Source organism: Crotalus tigris, unplaced genomic scaffold (genome assembly GCF_016545835.1).
Source record: "Crotalus tigris isolate CLP2741 ecotype Arizona unplaced genomic scaffold, ASM1654583v1 scf7180000020823.416525, whole genome shotgun sequence".
NCBI lineage: Eukaryota > Metazoa > Chordata > Lepidosauria > Squamata > Viperidae > Crotalus > Crotalus tigris.
The window spans coordinates 123,216-136,789 of record NW_024098200.1 but is presented as its reverse complement, the minus strand read 5'-3'; the positions used below and the strand labels follow the sequence as shown (position 1 = coordinate 136,789).

The following is a 13,574-nucleotide window of genomic DNA, read 5'->3' as shown; positions in this document are numbered from 1 at the left end:
ATAGAACAGCACTAGCGATTTCTAGTGAAATCATTGGGGGATCAAAGCAACATGACCTTGGATAAAGTTTATTCTGATTTTACGTCTCTGAACCTCTGTGTATTTAAGCTGACATTTTTTTTCTTTTCAAAGGAACTCCCTCCGTATCTCTGCAAGTTGGATGTCACTTTCCAGAGAGGTAATAATTTGAAGATCTGAATGTTTGCAGAATATGCATTTTTTCGGGGGAGGGGGGTGTTATTGCTACATTGCTGATAGACCAATAATGCTGGTCTATCAGCATTCCTAATTTGAAATTGGAGTGTCTGTTGCTCTCTTTAACTTCATGCTTTCAAAGCAGGTGAGAGTCCATGAAGATCCTCAGTCCTCCAGGTCATGGTGGTCCCAAAGGTGCTTTTTCACGAGGCAACTGGACTTTCCTGTTTTTCTTTTCTTCACTTCTCATCAAGAAGCTTCTTCAGCTCTGACTGGAGGGTGGGGAATGGAAGGATTTATATTTGCCTTCATTAAGAGAGAGGCGTTGAGGCTACTTGGAGGGTTATCTGTGTCCTCAGGGTCACCTGAGTGGTGCAAATGGGTGTGGAGCCTTCTTGGACCTGCTGAAAGGACCGTGTTGTCGACTGGAGGGAGATGGTGTTTTGTCCCTCCGTTGAGGGAGGGCTGCTCAGTTTTGACCTAGATGGCCTCTTTGACCCCTCTTTCAAACCAGCGGTCCTCTCTGTCCAAAATGTGCACTTTGCTATCTTCAAAAGAGCGGCCTTTGTCTTTTAAATGCAGATGGTCCACCCATCTTAAAGCATTTTTGGCTGGGGAATTCTGGGACTTGAAATCCACCCATTTTAAAGTTGCCAACATTGAGAACCCTTGCTCTAAAAAAAAAAATCCAGGATCACTCGTATTTATTTTTTTTATTTTATTTTTAAAATTTATAAACCGCCCCACTCCCGTAGGACTCCAGGCGGCTAACAATAAAAACACCATATAACATGACAAAACAAACAATACAATAACAGTCATCCAGGGGTCAGATTTTATAAACCCCAGGCCTGCCGGAAAAGCCAGGTCTTAAGTAGTTTACGGAAAACCAACAGGGTGGGAGCGGTCCTAATCTCCGGGGGGAGCTGGTTCCAAGACATGGGCGCCATCACAGAGAAAGCCCTCCCCCGCGGCCCCGCCAAATGGCACTGCTTGGCCGACGGGGCCTGAAGGAGGCCCAGCCTGTGGGATCTAAGCGGACGAAGGGAACTATGAGGTAGTAGGCGGTCTCGCAAATAGCCTGGCCCTGAGCCATATAGGGCTTTAAAGGTAATAACCAACACCTTGAATTGGACCTGGAGACCAATAGGCAACCAGTATGTTGAGATTCCTCCATTTTCCTCTTTTTTTACTGATAGGGTTTACATGTCAGCTCAGCCTTGTGTGAATCCAGCTGTGGCAGATTCACTGAATAGCCGCCGGGATGGATGTTTTAGCTTTGCAGCAATACAGCGAGAATTGTTCTGGATGTGAGAATGTCCCAGGGTCCTTCTGCTGGAAGACATTGAGATGGGACCACCTCTCGGAGACAGACCCAAATGAGAAAGTCCTCAAAGGATTGCACCGTCTGTCTTTTGAGAGTTACAAAATCCAGGATTATTTCTATGGGGGATCTGGGTGCCAACCGGCCCAGGGTAGCTGCCAGTAGCAATAGCACTTATATACCGCTTCAGTGCTTTACAGCCCTCTCTAAGCAGTTTACAGGATCAGTGTATGGCCCCCAACAATCTGGGTCCTCATTTTACCAACCGCGGAAGGACGGAAGGCCGAGTCGACCTTGAGCTGGTCAGGATCGAACTCCTGACGATGGGCAGAGTTTGCCTGCAATACTGCATTTTAACCACTGTGCCACCATAACAAGGAAGGAAGGAGCCGAGGTGGCGCAGCAGTTAGAGTGCAGTACTGCAGGCCACTTTAGCTGACTGTTCAGCAGGTCAGCGGTTCAAATCTCACCGGCTCAAGGTTGACTCAGCCTTTCATCCTTCCGGGGTAGGTAAAATGAGGACCCAGATTGTTGGGGGCAATGTAAATATATATATATACATTGCTTACTGGTGTACACCGCTTAGAGAGTGCTTGCACTTAAAGCGGTATATAAGTCTCATAAATAAATAAATAAATAAATAAATGGGAGGGAGAGAAAGAAAGGAAGGAAGGAAGCAAGCAAGCAAGCAAGCAATAGCACTTATATACTGCTTCACAGTGCTCTACAGCCCTCTCTAAGCCAGTGGTTCTCAACCTGTGGGTCGGGACCCCATTTGGGGTCGAACGACCATTTCACGGGGGTTGCCAAACAACGCAGTCCGCCATTTCCCCCCCCCCTTTTCCTTAGCTGTGCTACTCCCTTTTATTCTATTGGCTTTTGAAAGCCAATAGAATAGACTCTCTTGAATAGAGTCTAATTCTATTGGCTTTCAAAAGCCAACAGGAATTGTCCAGGCTGTCTCAGCCCTGCTGAGCCTGCCAAAAGTCCCATTCTGCAAACAGTGCTGCACCAGTTAAGTAGTCCTCAACTTAACGACCGGTTGGGGGTCGCGGCATTAAAAAGGTTGAGAACCACTGCTCTAAGCGTTTTACAGAGTCAGCCCCTGGCCCTCAACAATCCGGGTCCTCATTTTACCGATCTCGGAAGGACGGGAGGCTAAGTCAACCTTGAGCCGGTGAGACTCAAACTGTCAAAAAGTTCCCCATATCCTCAGCAGCCACCAAATTCTGCTTGTGTACCTCAGAATGCCCGTGTGAAGGTGAAGACAAACGCATCCCTCTCCTTCAAGAGGTGTTTGAGGCCTTTCCCCACACGCCAGTCAACATTGACATCAAAGTGAACAATGACCAACTGATTAAGAAGGTAAGTCTCATTCCACCTCCTCCTTTAGGTTCTCCTCACTTGTGGCTGGGCCAATGATGGCTTTGAAGTGAGGACAACAGTGGCCAGGTTCCTCAAGGGTGGTCAGGCAGGAGAAGTGGGGAATGCATTATCCTCATGGCTGTAATCTAAACTGGTGTTTCTCAAGCTTACGATAAGTGGACTTCAACTCCCAGAATTCCCCACGGAGAATGCTTGAGGGACAATTAGCCAGTGGAACAGCTTGCCTCCAGAAATTGTGGGCGCTTCATCACTGGAGATTTTTAAGAAGAGGCTGGACAGTCACTTTCTGAGATGGGTTCTCCTGCTTGGGGGGGGGGGGCTGGACTAGAAGACCTCCAAGGCCCCTTCCAGCTCTGTTCTAAGATGAGTGGACTTCAACTCCCAGAAATCCCCAGACAGCATGCTTTTAAGTTGGGTGGACCATAACCCAGAATTCCCCAGACAGCGTGCTTTAAGATGAGTGGACTTCAATTCCCAGAATTCCCAGGCCAGCAGGCTTTGGGGGGGGTGGACTTCAACTCCCAGAATTCCCCAACCAGCCAAGCTGGATGTTCAAGGTCCACACATCTTAAAAGTTGGCATGGTTGAGAAACTTATTGGTCTAAGTCAGGGGTAGGCAACCTTGGCTCTTTTATGACTCATGGACTTCAACTCCCAGAATTCCTGAGCCAGCCATGCTGAGGAGAAAGGGAGAGGTTTCCAAGCGGAGCCATGCCAGCTCAGGAATTCTGGGAGTTGAGGTCCACCAGTCATAAAAGAGCCAAGGTTGCCTACTACTGATCTAGGCCAGGGGGAGGGAACCTTGGCTCTTTTATGACTGGTGGACTTCAACTCCCAGAATTCCTCAGCCAGCCATGCTGAGGGGAAATGGAGAGGTTTCCATGCTGAGCCAGGTTGGCTCAGGAATTCTGGGAGTTGAAGTCCACGAGTCATAAAAGAAGGTTGCCTACTACTTATCTAGGCCAGGGGGAGGGAACCTTGGCTCTTTTATGACTCGTGGACTTCAACTCCCAGAATTCCTGAGCCAGCCACGCTGAGGAGAAATGGAGAGGTTTCCATGCTGAGCCAGGCTGGCTCAGGAATTCTGGGAGTTGAAGTCCACGAGTCATAAAAGAGTCAAGGTTGCCTACCCCTGCACTAGACAGTCGGCATCTGTGTTTTACCTGGGAAAGAAAAAACTGACTTTTTTTACCTCGAGAAGCCGAGGTTGCCTACCCTTGGTCTAAGTCTAAGGCATCCTTACTAGAAAGAGGTGGGCTAAAAGTTGGGAATACAAGAAAGTCCATGACCTGGATGACTTAAGAATTTCCATAGACCTCTAGATTGATAGCTCAGCCAAAAATGTAGGACCCCACTCAAACTGATAGATCAGATTTTTCTTTTTTAAAAAAATTTCTATTGTTCTTAGGTTTCCGAATTGGTTCGCTCTTATCAACGAGAACATTTGACGGTTTGGGGCAGCGTCAGCCATGAGGTTGTGGAAAAGTGTCACAAAGAGGTAAATACAATTATAGCCCTGTTGGTTTTACCCTCCCTTTATTTTTTTAACATAGGTCCTATCTTTGAACGGTTGCCTGCGTACGTTTCTGTACGTTTTTATGGAGGGTTCCTGTGGAGGCCTCAGATTAAATTTCCATGTCTATGTATGAAATATTTGTTGTGGGTGGTTCGTGTTTTCATTAGTTTAATGAAAGGAAGGACTATGGCAGGGGTAGGCCACCTTGGCTCTTTTATGACTCCTGGACTTCAACTCCCAGAATTCCTGAGCCAGCCATGCTGAGGGGAAAGGGAGAGGCTTCCAAGCTGAGCCATGCTGACTCAGGAATTCTGGGAGTTGAAGTCCACGAGTCATAAAAGAGCCAAGGTTGCCTATCCCAGGACTAGGGGGTGACATAATAGCAGTCTTCCAGTATCTCAGGGGCTGCCCCAGAGAAGAGGGAGTCAAGCTATTCTCCAAAGCACCTGAGAGCAGCACAAGAACCAACGGATGGAAACTCATCAAAGAGAGAAGCAACCTAGAATTAAGGAGAAATTTCCTAATTCAGTGGGTGGATTAGGTTCAGGGACAAGAGCATGTTTACGTTTACTATGGCTTCAGCGGAGTAAACAAAATAGAACAAACCTCACAAACACCTCGGCCTGGGTTGTTTGAAGAGAAAGAACAAAATGGCCTCTGACGTCAAGCAAACAGAGGGAGGGAATCAGAACTGGTGGGTTTAAGCAGAAAGGAAGGAGTTTTAGACTGGGCAACAAGAAGAGCATCCCGATTGTTCAAGACGTTAGCCAGTGGAACAGCCCGCCACATGAAATGCCGCTCTCCAAAGCACCTGAGTGGCAGCACAAAAGCAACGGATGGAAACTCCTCAAGGAGAGAAGCAACCTGGAACTAAGGAGAAATTTCCTGACATTTAGAACAATTAATCAGTGGAACAACCTGCCTCCAGAAGTTGTGGGTGCTCCATCAGCGTGCCTGGCTGAGGAATTCTGGGAGTTGAAGTCCACAAGTCATAAAAGGGCCACATTTGAAGACCCCTGCCCTACACCATTTCAAATAAATGATTGTCCAATCTCTTCCTAAAAATCTCCAATGATGGAGCACCCACAACTTCCAGAGGCAGGTTGTTCCACTGATTAATTGTTCTAAATGTCAGGAAATTTCTCCTTAGTTCCAGGTTGCTTCTCTCCTTGATGAATTTCCATCCATTGTTTCTTCTCCTGCCTCCAGGCGCTTTGGAGAACGGCATTTCATTTGTGAGGTTTGTTCTATTTTGTTTACTCCGCTGAAGCCATAGTAAACGGAAACATGCTCTCGTCCCTGAACCTAATCCACCCACTGAATTAGGAAATTTCTCCTTAGTTCTAGGTTGCTTCTCTCCTTGGTGAGTTTCCATCCGTTGGTTCTTGTGCTGCCCCTCAGGTGCTTTGGAGAATAGCTTGACTCCCTCTTCTCTGGGGCAGCCCCTGAGATACTGGAAGACTGCTATCATGTCACCCCCTAGTCCTGGGGTAGGCAATCTTGGCTCTTTTATGACTGGTGGACTTCAACTCCCAGAATTCCTGAGCCACCATGGCTCAGCTTGGAAGCCTCTCCCTTTCTCCTCAGCATGGCTGGCTCAGGAATTCTGGGAGTTTAAGTCCACCAGTCATAAAAGGGCCACGTTTGAAGACCCCTGTTATAGGGTTTCCTCCCTGAGCAGGGGGCTGGACTAGAAGACCTCCAGGGTCCCTTCCAACTCTGTTATACTGTTATTCTCAGATGAATTTTTGAGCGACATTCCCTAAAATGGAAGCCTGTCATTTAATTAACCTTCCCTCCGTGTCCCTGGGTTTTTCTGCCTTCAGAACAGCCACATCCCCATCCTCTTCTGCTTGCGACGTGTCCTCCTTCTCCTTGGTCTCTTCTACACGGGCCTCCTTCCTTTCTTTCCCATCACGGAGGACTTTTTGGAGATCCCCATGCCGTCCATCTTCCTCAAGTAAGTGGCTGTTCGGCTTTGGCAACGAGCAAGTCTTGTATCATGGATGTATAGGCAGTCCTCGACTTACGACGGTTCACTTCGTGACCGTTCAGAGCAGCGGTTCTCAACCTATGGGTCGCGACCCCATTTGGGGTCGATCGACCATTTCACGGGGGTCGCCAAGCAAGGCTGTCCACCATTTTTTTTCCCTTTTTCCGGCGGGTGCCTTACTTCCCTTGGGCTGGGCCAGCTGGTGGCCCAGCCGGTGGTCGGCGTGCTCCGTCTTTGCCGCTTGCCAGCTACGCCTCGGCCGGCGCAGGGGGCAGCACCACGCATGCGCGGTACTCCTGGGCAGGGAAAGTCCTCGACTTATGACCGGTTGGGTAGTCCTCGACTTACGACCAGTTTAGTCCTCGACTTACAACCGGTTTAGTCCTCGACTTACGACCGGTTGGGGTCGCGGCATTAAAAAGGTTGAGAGCCACTGGTTCAGAGTTTCCGTGGGACTGAAAATGAACGACTTAACGACCGTTTTTCGCACTTACGATGACCATTCACGGCATCCCCCCACGGTCGCGTGATCAAAATTCAAACGCTTGGCAGTGGATTTATACTTAACAACGGTTGCAGCGTCTCAGATGATGTGATCCGCACTTGCGACCTTCCGACAAGCAAAGCCGATGGGGGAAGCCGGATTCACATAGCAACCGTGTTCCTAATTTAACAACTGGCAAGAAAGATCTTTAAATGGGGCAAAATTCACCAAACAAACGTCTCACTTAACAACATCAATTTCGGGCTCAGTTGTGGTCGTAGGTCGAGGACTACCTGTATTGATTATTTTATTGATCGAAAATCACCCCAAAATTTTCTAGAGTCAGGGTAAATACGTGCCACTTGCCAAGCACCAGGATGTTGGTCAGATGACCCTGGGGATGTTGCAACAGCCGTAAGTCTGAAAGACGGTCTTAAGTCACTTTTTTTTTCCAGTGCCGTTATAACTTTGAACGGTCACTAAATGAATGGTTGTAAGTCAAGGCCTTGCCTGTAAGCGCCACTTCTGCTATTTTAATTTCAGACAGAAAGACTCGGAGAAGATTTCAAGGAGCCAGCGATTCACCATATGGCTTATTGACGTGTAAGGTTCCCTTCTTCCTTCAGCTCTCTGTTTCATTCTGTCTTTCTTCTCTCCCTTCTCCATCATTTCCTCCCATCCCATTGTCTTTCTGGGTAATCGTCTCTTTTCTAAGCCACGGGCCCTGTGCTAGAGGCATCTACTCCGCTTCCCGGATTCATTGGTTACTTTTGCGGGTTGGCCGATCCCTCAACGAGGCTGCCTGTTGCATCTCTGCAGGATTCCAGGACTCCTTCTAAGTTAGCCTGCTCTGGGCAGAGAATAAATCCTTCTGCCTGCCTGCCTGTATTTCTTTTTATTTTTATTTAGTTGTATCCTGCCCTCATTATTTCTGCAAAGACCTCAGGGCGGAGAACGTATCCAACAGACCTAACCTATTTTCCCCACAATAACAACCGTGTGGGGTTGGGTGGGCTGAGAGAGAGAAGACTGACCCAAAGTCACCCAGCTGGCTTTCATGCCTAAGGCAGGACTAGAACTCACTGTCTCCTAGCGATTGGCCCAAAGTCATCCAGTCTGCATTCATGCCTAAAGTGTGACTAGAACTCACAATCTCCTGGTGATTGGCCCAAAGTCACCCAGCCAGCTTTCATCCTATGGTGTGACTAGAACTCACAATCTCCTGGTGATGGGCCCAAAGTCACCCAGCCAGTTTTCATGCTATGGTGTGACTAGAACTCACAATCTCCTGGTGATTGGCCCAAGGTCACCCAGCCAGCTTTCCTGCTATGGTGTGACTAGAACTCACAATCTCCTGGTGATTGGCCCAAAGCCACCCAGCCAGTTTTCATCCTATGGTGTGACTAGAACTCACAATCTCCTGGTGATTGGCCCACCCAGCCAGCTTTCATCCTATGGTGTGACTAGAACTCACCATCTCCTGGTGATTGGCCCAAGGTCACCCAGCCAGCTTTCATCCTATGGTGTGACTAGAACTCACCATCTCCTGGTGATGGGCCCAAAGTCGCCCAGCCAGCTTTCATCCTATGGTGTGACTAGAACTCACAATCTCCTGGCGATGGGGCCAAAGTAATCCAGTCAGTTTTCATGCTATGGCAGTGGTGGCGAACCTAGGGCACGCGTGCCAGAGGCGGCACTCAGAGCCCTCTCTGTGGGCACCCATGCCATGCCCCAGAGATGGCAACCGTCCTCTTCAACCAGCCGCCCGCTAACTCGCCCAGGTCCCATGTGGCCAGATGCATCCCAGCACTCATGCGCTAGCTGGCCTCTGTGTACGGGAGCCAATGGTGCCAGGTCTCTGCCTCACCCTGCGACAATGGCACCCCTGCCCTGCCTTGCCTTGCCTCACCTCACCCCACAGGACTAGCCTCCTGCCCACTGCCCCACCCGCCAGAGACCCCCTGGATCTCCCCCACCCTTGCCCAGCCCCCAGAGGTGTCCCTCCCCAGGAGCAACATTTGAGTTGGCCACGCCCACCCATCTGCCATGACCTGTAGCCCTGCCCACCCGGCAGGCCACACCCATCCAGCAGCCACGCCCACCTGGCGCCCGGCACTACATAAGTGGGTTTTGGGTTGAAGTTTGGGCACTCAGTCTCTAAAAGGTTCGCCATCACTGTGCTATGGTGTGACTAGAACTCACCATCTCATGGTGATTGGCCCAAGGTCCCCCAGCCAGCTTTCATGCTATGGTGTGACTAGATCTCACCATCTCCTGGTGATTGGCCAAAAGTCACCCAGCCAGCTTTCATGCTAAAGTGTGATTAGGACTCAACTGTCTCCTGCTTTCTAGCTTGGTGCCTTAGCCACTAGACCCAGGGGTAGGCAACCTTGGCTCTTTTATAACTCGTGGACCTCAACTCCCAGAATTCCTGAGCCAGCAAGGCTCAGCATGGAAACTTCTCCATTTCTCCTCAGCATGGCTGGCTCAGGAATTCTGGGAGTTGAAGTCCGCAAGTCATAAAACAGCCAAGGTTGCCTACCCCTGCATTAGACCAAACTGGCTCTAAATTGCCCACGTTTCCAAACTGCCCATGTTTGGAAGCTGTTGCACTTCAGTCTTCGCTGCAGTCATGTCAGGGGTTAGCTCAACTTGTGACATGCCCAGAGATTCTGTTCCGATTCACAACACCCGTTTATGACGAAAGATAGGCCAAGGGAACCCCAGTTTCTTCAAGGTCTGTTAACAACTGATGGATGGACAAGACTTTCTCTGCCTGAAACCCTGTAACATCTGACTCAATAAAATTCATCTTCCATTTTTTAAAAAAGTCTCTTCTTCATCATCTTGCGTTAATCTGTGTCCACTGTGCTGCTGACAACAGTTATTTCAACAGGCAGAAGCATTTGTGTGTGTGTTGGGGGGGTGGTCAAAAAGTCAAGATGGCTGCTGTAGTTCTGCAGCCAGCAAAATGGAGCCGGGCCTTGCTCACAGCCGCCATCTTGACTCTTTTCAGTCCCCACCCGTGGGGTGGCCCAATGCATTGTGTTAACTTTTATAAGCTAGTAAAGTGCTATTTTGAGGGGAAAAGTGCTATTTTGAGGAAAAAGTAGGCTTGCAGGTTTTTTTTATTGGTCTCTGTTTTGGAGGGAAAAGACAGTTGGGCGCTGAACATGGAATGACAATGTTCCCTTTGCCATGTTTGCAGATTGTTAATGAGAAAATCCTTATTTGACCACCTCACTGCTCGGGGAATTCAGGTATAGTATTTTTTTTTTACAAAATATTTGTCCATATCTCAAAGCTTGAGGGGCAAGTCCTTGACTTAACAACCAAAATTGGGACCGGAATTTCCATCACTAAGCTAGGCAGTTGTTAAGGCTGTCGCACCCACTTTGATGGCCTTTTTTCCCTGTGGTTGTTAAGCAAATCACTAAAGTTGTCACACGAATCATGACAATCACATGGCCTCAGGTGCTGCAGCTGTAATAAATGGATGCCAGTTGCCAAGTATCTGGATTTTGGTCATGTGTCCCTAGGGGGTGGTGGTTGTAAGTATGAGGACCATTCATAAGTCACTTTTTTCAATGCTGTTGTAACTTCAAATGGCCACTAAATGAATAGTTGTAAGTCGAGGACTACCTGTAATGATTTTTGTCTGCCGAGCATAAGCGAGTATCCCTCTCCCGCGCCCTTTTTGGCAGGTGCTGAAGGAGAAGTGACCGCTTTTTAGCCAGCACTAAAAACTAAATAGAAAAGAATATTTGTAGCTCAGGATTGAACGGTGGATTTACCAAATGGAGGGATAGTTCTTTGTGGAGTCCTTGGTGCTCTGCGATCTTGGTTGTGTTTTCTTGCAGACGTTTCATTACCCAGCTAGGTAACACCATCAGTGCTAGAAGGGAGAGGGTTTTTTTCCTCATGATGTTATATAGCACTGATTGTGTTACCTAGTTGGTAACATCCTGCCGGAAAACCACCAAGCTCGGAGAGCACCAAGGATCCAACTGAAACTGAATTCTGAAGAAATACATCGATCCAGGCATTTCTTCTCCCATCGAGAGCTTAAGAATGTAGAGCCAACCTCTGTTTAAAGACTTCCAGTGATAGAATAGAATAGAACAGAACAGAACAGAATAGAATAGAATAGAATAGAATAGAATAGAATAGAGAATAGAATAGAATAATGAAAGAATAGAATAGAATAGAATAGAATAGAACAGAAAATATGGAATGGAATAGGAATGGAATGGAATAGAATAGAAATAAGGAATAGAATAGAATAGAAATAAGGAATGGAATAGAATAGAATAATAAAAATAGAATAGAATAGAAATAAGGAATAGAATAAAATAGAATTGAGAATAGAATAGAATAGAATAATGAAGGAATAGAATAGAATAATGAAAGAATAGAATAGAATAGAAAATATGGAATGGAATAGAATAGGAATGGAATAGAATAGAATAGAAATAAGGAATGGAATAGAATAGAATAGAATGAATAGAATAGAATGGAATAGAATAGAATATAAATAAGGAATGGAATAGAATAGAATAATGAAAATAGAATAGAATAGAAATAAGGAATAGAATTGAAAATAGAATAGAGAATAGAATAGAATGAATAGAATAGAATAATGAAAGAATAGAATAGAATAGAAAATATGGAATGGAATAGAATAGAATAGAATAGAAAATATGGAATGGAATAGAATAGAATAGAATAGAATAGAATAGAATAGAATAGAATAGAAGGGACCTTGGAAGTCTTCTAGTCCAGCCCCCTGCTCAAGCAGGAGAACCTATACCGTCTCAGGCAGGTGATTGTCTAGCCCAATGGTCACAGCCCTTTCTGTGGGCACACGTGCCATGCCCCGGAGATGGCAACCGTCCCTCTTCAACCAGCTGCCCACTAACTCGCCGAGGTCCCACATGGCCAGATGCATTCCAGCATCCATGCATTTACTGGCCTCTGTGTGCAGCGGCTGATGGGTGTCAGGCAGCCGCCGCCCCGTCCCCCTACCTCGCCTTGCCCTGTGACAATGGCACCCCCGCTCTCCCTTGCCTTGCCTCGCCTCACCCCGCAGGACCAGCCTCCTGCCCACTGCCCCACCTGCCAGAGACCCCCTGGATCTCCCCCAACCCTGCCCGGCCCCCACAGGCGTCCCTCCCCAGGAACAACATCAAGGTGATCACGCCCATCTTGGCCACACCCACCCAGTCTGCCATGACCACCACAGCCACGCCCACCTGGCACCCAGCGATAAATAAGTGGGCTTTGGGTTGCAGTTTGGGCCCTCGGTCTCTAAAAGGTTTGCCATCACTGGTCTAGCCTCTTAAAAACCTCGAGTGACGGAGCACCCACAGCCCTTCAGACGTTCAAAGAGATTACAGATAGTCCTTGACTTAATGACCACACTAGAGCCTAAAATTTCTGTTGCTAAAAAAAAAAGACACTTGCTAAGTGAGTTTTGCCCCATTTTATGACCTTTCTTGCCACAGTTGTGAAGCGAATCGCTATAGTTGTTAAGTTAATTAAGTAACCCGGTTGTGAAGTGAATCTGGCTCCCCCCCCCCCAAATGACTTTGCTCATCATGAGGTTGGGAAAAGTGATCACGTGATCCCAGGACGCTGCAACCGTCATAAATATGAGTCAGCTGCCTTAACAGAATAGAATACAGGTAGTTCTCGGCTTACGACCACCATTGAGCCCAAAATTGCTGTTTTTAAGTGAGATTTTTGTTAAGTGAGCTTTGCCCCATTTTATGATCTTGCTAGCCACAGTTGTTAAGTAAATCTCTGCAGAAGTTAAGTTACTCACATGGTTGTTAAGTGAATCTGGCTTCCTCATTGACTTGGCTTGTCAGAAAGTCGCAAAAGGGGCTCACAAGGCCCCAGGACGCTTTAACCGTCGTAAATATGAATCGGTTGCCAAGCGTCCGAATTTTGTTCAAGTGACCATGGGGATGCTGCAACGGTCGTAAGTGTGAAAACTGGTCCTAAGTCACTTTTTTAGGTGCCGTTGTAACTTTGAACGGTCACTAAACAAACTTGTAAGTCGAGGACTACCTGTAACAGAGTTGAAAGGGACCTTGGAGATCTTCCAGTCCAACCCGCTGCTCAGGCAGGAAACCGTATACAAGTGTTTCTCAGCCTTGACCATTTTAAGGCATGTGGACTTCAACTCCCAGAATTCCACAGCCAGCAATGCCGGCTGTGGAATTCTGGGAGTTGAAGTCCACATGCCTTAAAATGGTCAAGGTTGAGAAACACTGCTTGATACTATTCCAGACAAGTAGCTGTCCAGTCTCTTCATTAAAAACTCCAGTGATGGAGCACCCACAACTTCTAGAGTAGAGGTTCCCCAACCTTTTGGGCACGAGGGACCGGTCCGTGGAGAGAGGTTTTTCCATGGACCGCAGAGTGTGTGGTTTTGTGTGCTGCCTGCATCCTGCAAATGGGGCTTTGCTTGTTTGTGCGGACCAGTTGCTGGCATGCCGCGGCCTGGTACCAGCCCACAGACCGGGGGTTGGGAACCCCTGTTCTAGAAAAAAGTTGTTCCACTGATTAATTGCTCTCACCGTTAGGAAGTTCTAGGTTGTTTCTCTCCTTGAATAGTTTCCATCAGTATTCTCTCCTCTCCTCTCCTCCCTTCCTTCCTTTCCCTTCCCTT

At 47.6% G+C, this 13,574-nt stretch overlaps 1 protein-coding gene across 3 annotated transcripts in view; it reads left to right on the top strand.

The window, feature by feature from the left end:
- Positions 1-13,574, top strand: part of GDPD1 (glycerophosphodiester phosphodiesterase domain containing 1) — a 42,661-nt gene that overhangs the window by 26,792 nt on the left and 2,295 nt on the right. For all 3 annotated transcript variants that reach the window (XM_039368554.1, XM_039368556.1, XM_039368557.1), the window contains exons 4-9: positions 133-178; positions 2,766-2,884; positions 4,314-4,403; positions 6,248-6,381; positions 7,442-7,501; positions 10,107-10,158. In XM_039368554.1, coding sequence (XP_039224488.1) covers positions 133-178; positions 2,766-2,884; positions 4,314-4,403; positions 6,248-6,381; positions 7,442-7,501; positions 10,107-10,158 — 501 coding nt within the window. The remainder of the gene's footprint in view (positions 1-132; positions 179-2,765; positions 2,885-4,313; positions 4,404-6,247; positions 6,382-7,441; positions 7,502-10,106; positions 10,159-13,574) is intronic.